Source organism: Catharus ustulatus, chromosome 9 (genome assembly GCF_009819885.2).
Source record: "Catharus ustulatus isolate bCatUst1 chromosome 9, bCatUst1.pri.v2, whole genome shotgun sequence".
In the NCBI taxonomy this organism is placed as follows: domain Eukaryota; kingdom Metazoa; phylum Chordata; class Aves; order Passeriformes; family Turdidae; genus Catharus; species Catharus ustulatus.
In genome coordinates, this window is record NC_046229.1 from 9,095,825 (window position 1) to 9,113,834 (window position 18,010).

The 18,010-nt window shown below is 42.8% G+C and overlaps 1 protein-coding gene and 1 long non-coding RNA gene across 2 annotated transcripts in view; one reads left to right on the top strand and one right to left on the bottom strand.

The window, feature by feature from the left end:
• TRABD2B (TraB domain containing 2B) overlaps window positions 1–11,319 on the top strand; it is a 265,855-nt gene extending 254,536 nt beyond the window's left edge. The window contains exon 7 of the mRNA XM_033066866.1: window positions 8,506–11,319. Coding sequence (XP_032922757.1) covers window positions 8,506–8,728 — 223 coding nt within the window. The 3' untranslated portion in view covers window positions 8,729–11,319. The remainder of the gene's footprint in view (window positions 1–8,505) is intronic.
• Window positions 11,320–14,949: 3,630 nt separating this feature from the next.
• LOC117000483 overlaps window positions 14,950–18,010 on the bottom strand; it is a 114,975-nt gene continuing 111,914 nt past the window's right edge. The window contains exon 2 of the long non-coding RNA XR_004418787.1: window positions 14,950–16,346. This is a non-coding gene — a long non-coding RNA (uncharacterized LOC117000483). The remainder of the gene's footprint in view (window positions 16,347–18,010) is intronic.

The following is an 18,010-nucleotide window of genomic DNA, read 5'->3' on the forward strand; positions in this document are numbered from 1 at the left end:
TTGTGTATCAGCAGGTTGCCCAAAAATCTTCACTGGCAGGGTTTTTCCAATGCTAAGCCCATCTGTGTTTGTGCCCTTGATGTTCTTGCTTACTTTGGCTGCAATAATGCAGTCATTATCTGTCCAAGCAGCAGTGGAACAAGCCCACGGTTATTTGAGCTGTGATGATGAGTGCCTTAATCACACACACAAATCAGGTACACAGCCAGATGTGTGCAGTGGGTGGGGGTGAATTTGGGGATGGTTTGGAGCCCACATCACTCCTTAGACTATGGTGAGCACGTCCTGGCTCAGATGTCAGTGCAGAGCTGCTGGAACAAAGGGCTCTGAGCTATCCCCTCCTAGCAAGGGCCAGGGTAACATTGGGATGCATTATCCCAGCTCTGTGATTGCCTTGTCCCACTGCAGAATCACAGGGGATATTCTTAGGATATTAGAGAATCATCAAAGCATTTCTTAGAAGGGCAAAGGAAAGAGCTAATGTTGTCATCTCCTGTCTCAGGACCACCCAGACACTACTACAAATCATGGGTCTTCAGCTACAATATCTTGAATTACTGTTCACAGGGATTTTAAAGAATTTGATTTCTTTTTTTTTACCTCTTTCTTGGCTTTTTTTTTTTTTTGAAGGATGACATGTAGTTTCCTGATGGGCTGGTTTTAATAAGGTCAAAATCTTTGTTGTTGCCATATCAGAGAGGAATATAACATCTTTTAGTCATTAGATGGGAATGGGGTAATTACTCAGAGGGTGTGCTTCAAAGGTTGTTGGTTTTTACAGCATTCTGTGCTTTTACACCATTCTGCAGTTGTCTGGAAAGGAGCAGCAGGCCTGATTCTGCCACAGCCACAGGTGTGGGTGCAGGATTTGTGTTCACTGGGTTTTCCTAAAGCACTTTGGGGTGGGGCATTGAGAAGGGCCATGCACAGTCTCCTCTGGAGGTGAGGAAAGCTAAATCTGACTGTGAGGATCAGGAATGCTTCCCACAGACTGGAAGTTCACCTCAGAACAGTCCCTGGGCTGTGCTGGAGTTGTTTCCCACCTGCTCATTCCCTGCCTGCTGGATGCATCCTCTGCCCACCTTTGCCTCACTGTGTTCCCCAGCCCTGAGGCTGCATTGCTGTGGCAGCAAGCCCCCCTTTCCCTGTCTCAGACACAGCTCCCCCCTGCCCCATCCATCCCTGTCCCCTCCTCTGGCCCCACAGCAGATGATCCCCTTTATGATGATCCTTAACAACAGGACCCACCTGTGGCTTTAGCATGGCCCTGCTCACCCTCTCTGCAGGTCAGTGTCTCTCCAGGGCTGAATTTGTCATCACAGAGAGGTTTTGCAGGTGGCCTGAGTCATTGGGACCTGCAAATCAGAGTGAGAGCCTGCAAAACCCTTCAGGTTGTGTTAATGCTGGTGGTGTCACACCAACGCTCCAAGGTCCTGACTCAGAGCAGAGTCAGGGGAGTCGTAGCAGCAAAGTGATTTAACGAGGTTTTGATGGTTCCTCAGTGGTGACTCGGGGATAAAAACCAAATCTCCTGGCTTCCAGCCCACAGCCCATCCTGAGAGGGCCCCAAAACTGCACCAGAGGAATCTCAGCTGCATTTCAGCACTGAGCCTCGTCCTGCTCACACCACCATGGTCCCCCTGGAGCCCCTGATCCAAGTGAGCCACCTTTTCCTCCTTGGTGTCAAACTCCGGAGCCAAGAGCCCGTGGAAGGGCAGCAGCTGCAGCCCTGCTCTGCCTGGTGTTGGGCAGCTGCTGCCGGACTGCACAGGGGAGCTGTGTCCCAGCAGCAGCTGCTTTCTGCACTGCAGAATCAGCAGTTTTCCTCTCCCCCATCCTGCTGTCCCAACCCAATTTGGAAACCCATCCCTACCAATAAGAGCCCCCAGTGAGAGCCCCCAGAGCCTGGTTGGGATTCAGGAGACCCAAATTCCAGAGATAGAGATCTTTAGAAGCAGCTCATCTCACCAACCTTGGAGACATGCCTTAGTGGGGAAAGGACTGTCCTCTGGAGATGTCTTGTTCCCTGTAAACTGTAGCAGGAAAACAGCTGAACAGCTCTGGCTACAAGCCTGCATGACATAGGCACACTTAATGCCACCCTTTAGATCCTACTAAAGGCTGGGTCAGCTGAAGAGCTGCCTGTGTTTCTCTTTATGGCACATTTAAGTGTCCCATCCTTGTGTGCAGTGTCCTGCTCCCCAGCTGCCTTTCAGTACCTGGTGATCATGGTTCACAGCTTTCAGAACCACTGCCTGGTGAAAATTGTGCTTCCCTTTCCATCTTTTCCCTTGGTATCCTGTTCTTTCTCCTAGAGATGAGCCATGGCAGGCTGGGGGTTAGACCTCTGCCAGGGTATTTGCACTGCCCTTTGCCTCTGCACTGCAGAGAGGCTCACTGGTGCCACTTGAACAAGGGGAATTGCTCAGTATCAGTCTCCAGAGGAGCCAGAGCACTGAAAAAAGGCAGGATAAGAACTTGACACTGCTCTCAGATGGAGATGGTTCCCATTTGAGTCTCATCAGAAGGAGAGCTCAGATGGACAGTGAAGGAAATCTCCCAGTGCTGTTGCTGACCCCCTCTGTCCATCACGTGGCTGGGGCTGTGCTGCTCACAGGGACGGTGGGTGCTTGCAGTGTGGGACACAGACAGAGATCCAGGCTCCCAGTGATGCTGGGATAGCCAAAAAATAGCAGGAAGAAGGCTCTTCTTTGGCTCATGCCAGATCTTCTCTGCTGGCCCCAAACCAGTGTGTGATAGTGCTTACTCACTCAGACATGCTAAGGCAGTTTGCTACACTACTGCAAATAAGCAGTGGCCTTCTCTGGACCAAAAACTGGATTCCCTAATCAGATCCAGGTTGGATTTTTTTTTTTTTTAATGAACTGAACCTTGTGAAAGCATGAGCCTCTTGGCCTTGGTCCCACCAAGGGCTTTAGGATGTGCTGAGTTGTAGGTATGTGAATACCAGTGCTGGAAGAACTTGTGTGCTCACAGTCCTGCTCTTCTGGGACCACAAGACTCAGCATCCTGCAGGATTTATCCCTCAGGCTGCAAGAACAATGTCTATAAGGAAGGTAATGATGAAGAGATAGATGGGGGGAACAGAGGCTGTGTTGATCTAAAGAATCCCTTCCAGAAACGCATGAAATAACAACATGAACATTTTGGGAGATGGGGAATTCATGTTCCCTTTAAGAGGCTACTCTAGTTGTCTTCAAAGTTAAATCATTGTGACATTTTTCTAGCGGATTTTTTACCCCCCAGCTTACTCTTGTTAACTTTTGGTTGAGCACCTATTCTTTTCCTGCAAATGTGTGGTCAGACTTCTTGCCAGCCAGCTCGTTTACAGACTGCAACGGGTTGGTCCCAGCACTTTAAGCAGATGTACTTTTCAAATCTTGATGAATAAATTTTGGTGACATAAAGAGGCCTGCTTAGTTCCAAGAATAATTGTCTTCACTTGCAGAACATTATTTCTGATCACCAGAAAAATAATGTGATCAGTCCTTTCACATCTGTTCATTAAATAAAAAGGGGGGGAAAAAAAAAGTAGGGCAAATCTTGTTTGAAAAGAAACAGGAAGCATATGCTTAATATCACTTAAGAAAACCCCTAGCCATCATAAGGTTAACATCAAATCACAAATGCAAAACAGTCATTATTGTATTTACTCAAAAATTTTCTTTCACTTTACTAGCTTTTTAGGTTTTCAATTGAAACATGCATTTTTCAGGTTTCAATCTAGCTTCTTTCATCAGATGCTATTGTAAGAAAGGCTGTCTGAGTCCACATTTGCTTACATTTATTAAAAATAGTTGTCTTGTGTTTACATAGCTCCTTTGATCCAGAAAAATCCCCAAACACTTTGTAAGTAATACTTGAAAGAGTTACCCTGAACAGAACCACGTTGGGACCAAGGCACGGGAGCAGATTAAAAATGGATAGAAATATCACAGTAATTGGCTTGGTCCTCACCCCCTCAGAGAACCATCAGTTTTCCATGAGCTTCAGAACAGTTCCTGGGACTATAATGGTGGTTTGGATTTTGGGGGCAAAAAGCAGTGCCAATACTGTCAGTCCTCTTGGAGATTGCCTGTTTCTTGTGCACTTTGCAGGTGTAGAGGCAGTGGTACCTACTGCACCAAGCCCAGGGCTGGTAGGATCTCACCTAGGCATACTGGTTCCAGTTTGGAGCATCTCATTCCAGAAGAGACATGGATCAGAGCCAGGGCAGAGGAAAGGATAGAGGGAAAGCACTTGAGGACTTGCAAAGAAAGGTGGAAGGAGTTGTTTGTTTAAAAAAGAGAAAACTGAGGTGAAACATGGTTAAATCTTCAAAATATGTGAAAGGCTGCCAAGAAGAGGAAAGGAATAAACCTGTCCATGGGGACAGGACAAGTGATGACCTTACACTGCAGCAAGGGAGATTGGGTGAGACATGAGGCAATAATTCTGGGCATCAGAATGGTGAAATGCTGGAATGGATGTCTGGACAGACTCTGGAATTATCAGTGATAATTGCCATCATTATCACTGTTTTTTTGAGACTGGATGAGACATAAATGTCAGGAATGGTTTAGCTCTTGTTCTTGTTTCTGGGGCAGATGGGCCAGAAAGACTCTCCTGTGTCCTTCTGCTGTGGTGTCCCCTGTGGTCAGATGAACCCTGCTTACATGGATGGACTGAGTCATGCTAAAAATCAGTTTGTGAGCTCCCTTCAAAGTCCTCACAAGACAAACCAGAGCAGAAATTCCCTCAATGGGTTGCTTGGGTGTTTGCTTTATTTTTCAGCTTTCAAATGCTTCCAAATCATCAAGGTGCTTCAGAGGACTTAAATCATGTAATTGCATTCAGTAGAATTTTTGCACAAAGCCTGTGCCTGAGGCCCCATTTCTGGGGAAAGTTTTACACATTCTAATGATGGTAAGACAATGTATGAGTAATGCACTGATTTGAAAAACTGCCCTATTATCTGATCAAAAGAACAAGCTCATGAATATGATACCGCAGGTCATTTGGCTAAAACGTACCTGGAGTCTTCCAAGTTCTTAAAGCAATCCCATACACAGAAGCAAAAAAGAGAGGTATGAACAGCAGAGCCAGTGGTTGCCTGTTAACCACAGATCATATGGAATGTTGTATTAAAGATATTTTTATCAGACACAAAAGGCTGAAATACAGAATTCTCTCTGGCAAGAGAAGACGTGATAATAATTTAGATTATTATCCCACAGATCTGTGATTCATTTTTATTATTCTCTGCGTTCATTTCAGGAACGCTCAAATCCTGCCCAAGGAAGGTTTCTGGTTGAGTTCAAGGGACTCTGCTTCATCCTTAGGGAATGGGCAAGGGTCAGTGAGATCCTATGTGCACATGCAAACATTCTCAGAGGGAGTTTGCAGAAGTCATCTCCTGACACCAGGACCACCTCAAAAATTAGGTTATAATCCAGCCTGGCTCTCCAGGGTTCCTCTGTAAAGCCCAGGAAGTGAAAGACCCTGAACAAGAGTAAGACCCCCTAGAGATCTGCGCTGGAATGAGGTGGTCCAACTTCTGGAAAGATTTCTCTCCCCATGCACTACAGAAACAGCCCAGTTACAAACTGGGACCAAAGGTTTCACAAGGACTTGCAGCATTTGGTAAAAGGGATCATTCTCTTTAAATATCTCTAAACCACCTTGGCAGTCAGCTAAAAGTACATTAAGAAAATGTTTTGTATGGATGAACTGTGATTCATTTGCTATTAGCAAATGCTTTGTACACATTAGTGGAAACACACTGTTCTTCTCTTGTAAAGTACTCAAGGAGTTTTTGAAAACAAACAACCCCGCCTAACAGTATTTATCTTAACAAGAATGCTTTTATACAAATGTAATGTCTAGAAAACAGAAAATAATCTCATTAACTAAGAAGTGGTCAACAATTCTCAGGTCTTTGAATAAGGGAGAAAAGAAAACAAAAATCAACCAACCAAAACCAAAAAACTCCATCCCTCCCCAAAAAAACAAAAAAACAAAAAACCAAAAAACAAAACACTTACGGAAGTTGACTAGGACACAGAAACATCCTACAGAAATATAAAATGTTGATTTAAGGCTGCTTTATGAATCCCTTAGATGTAGCTGGCTGATGAGTGGGCTTGTGATGCTTCTGGCCAACCTGTGTGCACAGAACACCCCTGAGGAGTAGAAGGAGAGTTTGTGCAAGGGAAGCTTTAATCTCACTGCAGGATTAACCCCATAGAATATGTCCAGAGCAGGATACACACAAACTGGAAGTCTGAATGGCATTTTGGTGTTGTATTTTTTTTAATTAAAATTTAAAATCATACCCTCCTTGTAGTTAAAAATTTAATTTGGGCCAAAATTTTGTAGTTCTGTAACGTGACCATCAGTACCAAAAGATGAGCACAAACACCTACCCATGCTCACCTTATGGAAACCAGGTATAGGGGAAAAACCTGAGTTGTGATCCCACTGTCAGTGCTGCCAGACCCATGCACCACATCATCACTCAGCAGGATAAATGAGATCTGGATCAGAAACTGAAGCATTACTGCATTTCTGTTGGATTACTCAGAGCTTGTAGTACCTCTTTTTGTCAGAAATTTGCTTTGATGGTGCATTGTGTTCACTGTGGGAAGGCTGTTCATGCTGATGCTACTTCTGTTACAGGAGCTTGGCCACACAGTGCCTATGCAGTGCCATTCCTGCCAGGCAGGCTGGAAACAGCAGCATTGGTTTATCACAGATCAGCTCTCTGTGTTCAGTGACTGCAGCAGTTTTGATGCAATAGAGCAGAAACTCTAAAGTTGGGTGTCTTATTCATCACTTCAAGACATAAACCAACCACTCACCATGGGAATTCAGAGAACTTCCTCCAACAAGCCTTGATTTCAGAGTTCTGTGTTCACAGCAGTTTATTGCTCTGGAACAAGCACTGCTGCTCAGTGTCAGAATCCTAATACTGGTTAGATGGATTATCTGCTCCCATGAAGCAATCCCTATGCCTTTAATTGAACTGCCTTCTCTTTTTACTCTAATTTGTGGCACATTAGTTAAGATCACTTCTAGCTGCAGAACAAGTATCCCACCCAGAAACTGTGGTGACAGGATAAAGGATGAGGCAAGAAATGAAGTGACTTCTCCCAAAGCTCAGGGTGAAGTGTAATGTGCAGGGATTGTCCTGGGATTTGATGCTGACCAATGCCCTCTTCAGGGTGGGCTCTGATCTCAGTTTGTGATTGACTCAGCACATTTGGAGCATCTCAGCTAAAATCTATCTTGGTATTGCTTAGACAGAAAAAGACAAAAGCCTTTAGTCCCTCTAAATTCTGTTCCTGTGCATGAATCTGAAGTAAGACATTATTCCTTTTATCTCATACTATGCAAGACACAACCTTTTTCTTCAAGGTCAAGATCTTGGATACTGTAGCTAAATATTTATAGGACTGCATTGCTTCTTACCCCATTAAAAAATTATTTGAGGGTCATTTTCAGTGACTCCAAATCCTCTTTATGGAATATTTAGAGAATCTAAAGGTATTAGTGTCACATCTTTTTTTTTTCAGCAGAACTTGCCATTTTTCTCCTCACTTCTAAGCAGAATGTCTTGGATTTAAGTCCAAAATCCACCCTGTGCAGTTTGCATGCTTGGTTGTGCTGCTCCCTGACAGCTGGGGGATTTTGGATCATCCAGTAATGGATGCAATGGGGACATTTTATGAAATGGAGATTACAACTTAAACTTCCAAATCAATTGGAAATAGACCTTTTTGACCTCCAGTGTCATGGGAGTCATGATGAATTCCAACCTGCAAATTCAAATCAGAGTACTAACTCAAGCTACAATCAATAAGCAATCACACTGCTCTTGAGGCAAACCCACAGTCAGGGAAACCTAGCAGTGACTGAGTCTGGTTTTGGCTTTGTGATTTGATCCAAAATGGCTTAAAGCCAGGAAAAGAAATGAACCTGCTTGGTCTCCCGTGCTCAAGGTTATCAGCTGTGTGAGGGAATCCTGGGAAGTTCTTTAAGGTTTGTGAAACAGGGAGGAGATGTATTCTGGAGCCTCCTGGACTCATTATGTGGTCTGTGGTGAATAAGACATCACTGAGACATGGCAAATTTTCACACCTTTGGTGGGAAGAAAGGACATGAGAACGAGCTCATCTGGGTCAGCACGAGGACACATTTAGCACAATCTCTGATGCTGGCCAGTAATGGATGCTTGAAAATGGAGTGCAGGAAGTCAGATAGATTGAGAACAGTCCCTCCTTTGGCTGTGTTTTGTCAGCAGCCGGAAGCTGAAGGAGATCAGAGCTGTTTCCACATTATCAGTTATCGGTCTCTGGCTCTGTCTTTGGTGTCTGATGTGTAATAATAATAATAATAATAATAATAATAATAGGAATTGCCATTGTGGGTGCCACCACTTGGGATGACGGCTCACAGAGCACAGGGTTCTCCTGTTTAATTTCCTTCTCTTGTGTTTTCTTCTAGCACCACCACGTTGCCTTCCTATATCAGGATAACCAATGGCTACATCACAGTCAAGCCTCCCATCTGGATTTCCAACCAGCTGGATCAGAGGCCGCGTCCCGAGCGCCCAGCCCAGCCCCAGCCCACGAGCTCAGCCCCGGGCAGCCTTCCATGGCCATCAGTAACATTTCCTCTCTGCATGGCCATAGCTTCTTTTCTCCTGAACCTGCTGCAGCCCTCCTGACCACATTAGTATTACGTGCAACCCCTTGGAGTAGAGGAGAGAGATAATTTATGAACCAGTTGGAGTTTAAGACAACAACAGTTACAAGCTGGACCTTCTCAGTGACTCAGTAGTGCCTTCTAGCTGATTTTGTCTCTTTGCCCAGATACATTTTGAAACTCTAAAGCTTTATTGTAACACTGACTTACATCTTCTTTTTGTAGAAGGATCTTTATTTCCCATAGTGCTATGGGGTTTTGTAAAATAGACATGTTCATATAAAGAAAAAAAAAGAAAAAGAAAAAATGTATTTATTCGACTGGTAAACTTATTTTTCTTGTTGTATATGTTAATAACATCCCTATTAATCAGTAGCGATGGTGAAACAGATAAATTAATATTTTCTATATTTGTTTTCTGACAACTCTGCAAATGTCTGAACTGACACCAAATGAATGCTTTCTTTGTTTCTTTAACCATAACATTTTACAGCAACTGTCCAATAAGTACATTTCTGCTGAACTTCTTTATTTTATTTCTTTTATCTCATTTGCATAGCACACACTGAATAAAGCAGATCCTGCTCTCTGGGGCCTGTGCCCATTAGAAGAATAAATGCATTCTTAACTCTTTAGCTGCCACAGTCTGAAATGCCAGTTATTTTTACATGACCTAGTAAGTCATTAGTCAGGATAATCCTCTACATTCCCCCTGTTTTCTTTAACTAACCTATTTAACTTCTTTGGAAATTACCAGTTTCCCTCTTTGCCCTGGGATTAATTCACCAGCTAACATAAATTAGGACACTTTTTTCTTAATAAAAATTGCTTTTAAAGTCTGGAATAATCCTACTTGGAATTATTTTCTTCTCTCCTTCATTTTATATAAGCATAAGCCTACAAGCTTTTTGAGCATAAATGAGAAGAGAACTTGGTCTGTCTATGGATTATAAAGATGTAGTGTCCTATTAATCTATAGAACTCCTTTGTATCAGTTGTATTAATTCCCATGGACAACCTGGAGGCAAAAAACATCTACAAATTCCTCTTTCCCTTGCTACCATGAGCTGATAGAGCTGGTACCTGTGTGCTGAAATAATCATGTCTTGTCCAAATCTACTCAACTCCACAGGAATCAAACTAACCTCTATGTTATGGAGACATACAGAATATTCTTCCATTTTTAGGCTATGATACCTGATTTAGATGGAAAAGTCATGACACCTTACCCTCACTGACAAATGTGCTCCCTATCCAAACAGCTGGTTTTGAGAATTTACAAAATCTATGGGGAAAAAACCCAGTGCTATCTTAAAAATTATGATGTTTTAAAAAGCATGTAGATGTTTTTTCACCACTGGAACATGATGAAAATCTCTTTGGATACAAGAGTTTAGAAAGTGAGTTTTGGTTGAAATGGTGGGATTTTTTGCTAAGTCATCTACAAACCAAAAATTAAAGCTATGTGATAAAAACATCTTATTTAGAAGTCTAAAAATCAGAAAAATACGATACAAGCTTTTCTTTACAGAAAAGCAGTGCTTCTTCACCTTGGAAAAAAGATAATTATGATAATTATAATAACATTACTGATAAAATTCTGAAAACAACCCTCTAAGTTTCCCAGCAGCCCTACAGCCTGGCCTCTGGAGCTGCAGATGATTCCATGCAATCTGCAAGACTCTGCAGTGAGACAGAATTCAGAATTCACAGTTTGCTTGTTGTCTACCAGTTATTTCAGGAAAGAGAGTTAGAAAGTAACTAGACTACAAAAATCACAGGATTTCAGGATGAAATACTGAGCATTTCCATCACACATCCCAGCTCATTTCCTTGGAAAGGCCAGGGACAATACAGGTAACTTCCTTTCAACTTTGCTCTATTTTTACAGCAAGTTGGGTAGGTTTCTGGTCAATTGAAGTGGGCAATAGCCCAGAGTGCTATAAGTTTCCCCCTTTTTTTATTTTAAGTGCAACAGTTTGATAAGGCTGAATGGAAAACTTTGAGCTTTGCCCCAAATGTGAGATTCAAACAGACCCTGTGCATACTTTCATATTGTGTATTTTGGCTAGCAAAAGATTAGAGATGTTAGTTTTGGACAGAAGCCATTCACCTTGCATAATATTTATTGCACGGAGATGGATATTGGAAACATATTTTGAGAACTTTCATTTTGGTTTTATTTGAGCTATTACTCTAGAAATGCCTTCATTTGAATATAATGGTTTAAGAGACCTTCAAATTCAACATTAATGCATTTTAAAAAGATTATTGGTTCTCCTGATGTGTTCAAGGCAGAGATGAAAAGTGAATTATAATGTCTTATTTACAAGAATGTAACTGGAAATAAGGTAGGTAAATATTAAGAGTGATGATAAGTTACACAGTAAAAGTGAACAGCCAACAAACCAGAACCCATTGAATTTTATTTGTTGTAACCGGATCGTGTCCAGAAATTATCCTGTGGTACTATCCCAGGAATAACTCCAGGTGTTGGAAAACCTACAGTAGAAATAGCCAAGACCATGTAAAGATAAGGAAGAGAAAAAAGAGCAGAAAACAGAAACAACTTGTCCAAGACTGTAAGAAAAACCCAACAACAGGACTAGAAATCACATTTCTGAGGTTTCCCCCAGTTTGTGGCTTTCTCCATAAACCTCTGGGGCTTTTTTTTTTTTTTTTTTTTTTTTTTTTTTTTAATATTAGGAGCACACAAATCTCTCCACACTCCCAGCTGTCATTGTGCTGCACAGAATAGTCACTTTTTTATCACCAGTAAGGTTTTCTGAGTCACTCCTGCACTGAACAGTAATATTCAATATTCATTAGCTCAGATACTGTGGTATGTTTGGCCATCACAGGATGTGAATGGCTTGAATATCAAAGTTTTATATATGCTTTAACATCTTTGCATTTCCTGGCATTTTGTCTGTATTTCTGGGAAATTAATGAATTTTACTGGAAGCCTTGTGCTGGTGCCCCACGTTTGTGCAGTGCAGGTGTCAGAACAAGGTGTCCCTTGGATTTGGGGTCGGCACACCTGATTTTTGCCTCCTAGAAGCAGCTCCCTCAGTCATCTGAGCTCTCTCCAGCTCAGGGAGGAGACATGACTTGAAGGTTAAGTAGGTTTATTTAAGTAGATTTTAGCTCAAGAACCCCACATGAATGGCTTCAGCACAGGTCTCTAACCAAACACTTCTTTTCTTCTCTTGTCTTTCCCTACAGTATGATTTAGGGTCACTTTCTCCAATACAGGACCTGCTTGAGAGCAGTGCTGGATAATGAACCCTTGCTGTGGTTGATAAAATGGGCTGTTTACTAATCAGCTATGGCAGCCCAGAATTAATTAAAACACAGTAGGAGTGCTTAGCAGAGACTTATGCACACTGTCACAATGGATCATGATTTCTGAATTTCTAATGATTTTCTAAACCATGAGTTTAAAACCTGGACCAGGTTTGATACATGCTCTGGGAGCAACACTGACTACCAGCTTCATTGGGTTTCAGTTTCCTCTCTGGGTTTCTCAGAAAAATAAAAACTGACTCAACTCTTCCAAAGGAAAGCTCAGAGTCCCATGTTATCACAAGATTCCAAGAGCAGATTTAGCAAAAACATTCATGCCCACCACAAATAATAGCAAACTCTGGTGATCCTGCTTATCTCTGAGAAAGAGAATGAGGAGAGTCACCCACTGTCTGGCAGTCCAGGACACCACTTTGGATGAGTCCAAAGCTCAATGGTCCCTGATTCATCTTCTCAGATAGAAGGGACACCAACACAGTTCACATTAAATGTAGCATTATAAACAAATGTTGAGTATTTGCCAAGATCTTGCCCTGGTGGAATAAATAATCTCATATCATCAGCAACAAATCTATTCTCTCCTCTTTCAGTGCTTTAATGCTTTTCTTGCTTATCTACAGATATTATATTAACATGCACTGCCACTTGAAGAACCAGTCAGTAAGCTGGGACAGAAGGTATTTTATATTTTATGACTGATGTAGTTTCTCTTCAATTCCTCAAGCTGTTGAATAATGCAATACATCTTCTGGCAATAAATGATGAACATGATTTATGATAACTATGCTTTCTACAGGTGTCAAAAATCTGCTTTGTTGAACTTCCCTTCCCATTCCTCCGAGCTCCACTGTAATTTAGGAACACCCAAGGTACAGAGTTGTATATTTATCTAAGTTCTTCAATATACAGTTGTGGAGAAAGAGAGACATGGAAAGAGGGAGAACTTAATCTATGTTTAGTGCATTGATTAGTCAAATGATATGACTCAGTCATTACCATATACCACTGTTAGGGAGGAATTTCTCATCATATATTTATGTTAGAGAAACCAAAGTGCCAAAGTTATTATCTCAGCATAAGTGTTACCATGCCAAACTTTGCTTAGTACCGTATTTCTGTATTATATCCAAAAATTATATGGTCTTGTCATATCTCTGAAGTGATCAATGCTCCATGGAGTATGCTAAAACTCAGTGCTTCAATTTTAGCATGTTTCAGCTTAAGTGAAGCAGAAAGATAATTTGCTGAAGTTTGAGATGGTAGGGTGGGTGTATGTGGGGTGTGTGTGTGTGTGTGTGTACATTTATGTGTGTGTGCTGTCTGTGTTCTGTCCCACCCCAAATTCAGCCTTTCCTGTGACTAACATTTCAGGAGGCACCTTAATCTAGCTAAAGGCAGAGAGGTCTTTGCAATAAGTAGGCAATACTTTCCTTCTGCAGGACTGATGAACCATCCTGCAGATCCATGCTCACACCGAAATTCAAACTGCATATTTGTCAGTTTTCAATTCAGATGTACTTCAGATATTTTTTCCTGTTCTGCCTCCTGCTTTTATGAAATGTTTTGAAGAGTGTAATAAAAAGATGCTTTCTAATATTATTTTATCAAAATATTTTTGTAGCATAATATATTAATAAAATGTTATTATAAATCCATAGCACAATAATCTTGTGTGTCTCGATTCTTTCCATTTGCCTGGTACTGTAAAACAGCACTGCAACCCCTGGAGCTGCAGCAGCAGCACCAGTTCCTGTCACTGGTGTTAGACCTCAAGCACTGGTGCTGGGAAGCACAGAACCATCTCTGGTCTGGCACAAGGGGCAGTGGGGCCAGGAAATGAGCCCTTCCACCCAAACCAGCTGAGTGGGTGCCAAAGCCCAGGTGGAGCACCCATGCTCACTCCTGGTGGCTGCAGGAAACTCTTTCCTCCCTTTGGTGTCCTTTGAACCACTGTTGTTGCCACTGGCAAAACAAAACAAAACAAAACAAAAAAATACCCATTGAACTGTGTCTCCAGTGGGGATGGAGCAGAAGCTCCCTCTCCACATCAAGATACAGACACACAGATTCACTCATTTTTCTTGGCATATTGCTTTGTGTTGCATCCTGCAAGCCATGCCTTGTAGCTGACACTGCAGACTTCTTGCTGATCATTGTTTACTTCTTAATTATGTGCTAAATCATTTGGTCTTTCACACACCATTTGGAGAGGACTCCACCAGCAAAGCTGGTTTGGAAATATCCACTGTAGGAAATGCAGTGGGAGGTATAAACACTGGAGCTGGTTTGAATGAGCTAAACATGGCACAGGAAGGGCCTGTTGCAAAATAGAAAGGCAACCCTTGAAAAACAAAGCTAAAAAGAGTCCATCTATTGAAATACCAACCAGACTGCCAAAGCAGCCTGCCATCCTATCTTTGGAGTCTCAGCCCATCTGGACAGTCTGTGTGGTCCAGCCATGGGCTATTCCTGGCCCTGGCAAATGTATTTGAGGCAGCACATCCGAGGGAAAACACACCATTGCTTGTGCACTGAATCCCACTGGAGAAGGAACGAGCTGCACCTGATTTGTGGAGGGACTGAACACATCGTGCCAGACTGGGGAAAGCTGGAGTTCAGCTTAATGCTGTGCCAGTTATCTGCTCCAGACTCACCCCAGAGATGTGCTCATCCAACACACACAGAGGAGCTCCACAGCATCTCCAGGGGCTCAGCTGGAGCAGAGGGAACCACTGAAAAATGTATTAAAATATCTGTGCCCAGTTAGATGTGTGCAGGGGGTGTCCAAAGACAAAAATAACCAGACATCCACGAGTGTACTGCCAGTAATGGAAACAATAGTAATGGGGAAAATAGCATTGCTAAATAGCTGGATGGTGGGAATAAAATTGCTGAATATCACTGGGGTCTTAAAATGAAAAACATTGAAACTATATAGAGCATTGAAAATTCTGTATTAGCTTTTTTAACACACAGTTTCTCCCATTACAAAGAAGAGCAGCAAGTCCTGAATACCTGATTCATTTGAGCAGCAGGTCCCAATCCTGCAATCTCAAACATCTTGCTCCACAGCATGACAGCACTTCATTAGCTAAGGCTGCACCTTTGGGTGCAAGCCATCGTGCAAAGCACTGCACTTCATTCCCCTTTCCACATTTCCATTCCACTAGCATTCCATTTCCCACATTTAACAAGGATACAGTTAAAACAGCAGAACAAATAACACAGAGCCAAACCTCCACCAGGCTGGTTTTCAGAGGAATGGTAACAATAATAACTGTGACAGGGAGTTCATGCTCACAGCCCTCATTCACACCTGGAGCTCCCTGCCTTCCTGGAATGAAATGCAGCTTGAACAAAGGGACCAAGATAATGTGAGAAAACATCAACAACAGGCAGATAGAGGCAAAGCAAATCAAAGACAGATGTAGGAAGGAGAGAGACAGCTTTCTGCTTTGCTCTCATCCCATATCTCCACTGTCCTATGGAATATCAGTTTGTTGTCCTAATGATAGCAGCTCTCCAGTCCTCCTGTGTGACATACGATGCTCCTTTTCTTTCTTCATATGAAAGCCATTGGTTTTTGTTTTAAATTGATGGATACACAGCCTCAATCAGCCCTGTGTGACTGAATCATTTTGAACAGAAGTGCCCTTTTCCTTTCCTGCAGCTCTCTGCAGCTGTTTGTCTTGGCAAGGGTAGGTTTGTCCCCAGATTCATCCTGTTTGAAGTCCTTTCCACCCACTCATGTTAGCCTGAGCATTCACCTCATTTTTAATGGGAGCATTATCATCTTCAGTTTTGCACTGGCGAAAACAATTCTCAGAAGGCGAAGAGACAGAAGCTCACACCTACCCATCTGCACTGAACAAACTGTCTTCATCCAAACCGGAGGAGGCAAGCACTTCCAGGGATTTGCCAAGAATTGTTTTTCTCTTAGCAACGCTCCAGACCTCAAGTGGACACGGATATGAGCTGTGATATCATTTCTCAAGCAGAAGGATCCTGTGAAGAGCCATCAGCTCAGACAAGGTGTGCTCTGCGTGGTGGGTGTGCACTGGAGGATGGACAATGCTGGCTGAGTTCTCTGGCTGTGCCTGGGCCAACTGTAGCACAGCCCAATCCATAGAATAACCTTATCCTGCTGCTGCCTTTTCCTCCAAGCACTTCATGGACAGCCAACCACTTGTTCCAGACTCTGTTTGAAGCACTGAGTCTGATTTTCCAGGAGAATCTCAGTGCAGAGCCTGGGGCTGGAGGTAGAGCTTGGCTCCCCAGGGCTGAGGGTTTAGTGATGGCAGCAGCATCTGGGTCCCTCCTGTGGCTGAGCAGACCTGTAAAAAGACAAATGAAGTGAGGTCCTGATGCATGTGAACAGAGTGGAATTCTGAGCCCTGCTTGGTTTCTCTTAAAAATACCCAACTTTCCCTGGAACCTCACCCTTCCTGGGCCATCTTTATCCAAAACCATTAGCACCAAGGGGGTGGGAGGTGAGGGGAAGGTTAAAGCATTGGTGTTAATGGAAGATTCAGACATTAAAAGAACATCCCAGGTTTGGAGCCTCTGTTGCCTGCTGCCAGGAGCAGGCCCTGCTTGAAAGGAAAGTACCTATCTCAGCATGTAGTCAAGAGGAATAATAAAACTCTGCTCATTCAGAGGCAGGGAAGAGGAGAAAAACACTCACAAATGTGCAGGCTTATGTTTCTCTTGAACTTTCAAAATAATTTTCTCTCCCACCCAGAGATTAGTCACAGAAGCAAATGATACCATATCTGGGAAAGAAGTCAGGTGGATGGAAATGATCTTTGGGGAGAAGGAGAGGAGGAAGGGAGCAGACATTTACTTCTCTGCCTGCCTTGCTCACCTTCCCCTTTGTCTGAGGCTGAACATACAAACGAAAGAACTGGGAAAAAGTCAAGTGTTTAGGTCCAGCTTAAGGCCAGTGGGGGCTTTAAGTCCATCCTCAGGCCAGTGGGGTTTTTCTATTTCTGTCTGGTGGATTCAGGGAGCTGACTTTGCCACTACATGATCCCCACTCTGCAAGAAGCTTCATTTCTCCCAGAGGCCCCCGTGAAATGATTTTCCACACATTTTTCCAGACTCAAATGAAAAAGAAAATGCTAAGGGACTAATGAAAGCATGCTCATAAACACCATTCCCTGGGAAACACTAGTGTTTGCTATGGTTTTCAAAATAAAATTCCAGGTCCTCCAAGTACTTCTGAAGCACTGAGTTGGGCTCCACAACACCCAGAGGTTTCTGGTAAAGAACAACCTCAGCCCCCTCTTAATAAGGTGGGAAAATGAGGCAGACAGTGGCTTTTATGACATGCCTGAAATCTCCAGGGACATCTCTGGGAGCAGGATTCAGAAGGCAGACCTTCCTCTATGGTACACTGTTCTCCAAAGCATGGCTCATTTCTTTCAATTAATAGAGCTTTATAAGGGCTCCCCTGCCACCTTTTTTTGGCATGAATTACTGCAAAGACAGTGAATTAAAAGCACCAAAGGGCATCATTTTCTTTTAGTGTTTAAAGAAGCTGTTTCCATAAAAGCAAACTATGTGAAATTTGCCCAAAAGAGTAAACTTAGGGATTACATAAAGGATTAGAACTGAAAAATAGATGCCTTAAAAATCTCTTCTTAGAAAAGCCTGACCTGAGAGTTCAGCTCTGGAGTGTTCTCTCTGTGTAATACCACTCAAGTGGTTCAACCAGGCCTGGCTCCTGTCACAACATTCACTCAAGGGTTGCAGGATTAGGGGCTTCTCCAACCACAAGATGAAATTCTTTAAAAAGTGTAAAGCTAATGCATGCAGCCCACTGTCTCCCCATTTTCTCTCTTCAAAAACATGCAGGTAGGATTCAGTTCAAGTACCAGGCACTGTCTGAAAGCTGTCACCCAAACTTGCCTCCTTCAGTGGTGCCACCCAGACTGACTCAGCCCTTAGAGAAATATTTCCAGCTTATGTGGCTTACCAGCTATTTTAACAGAGGCTC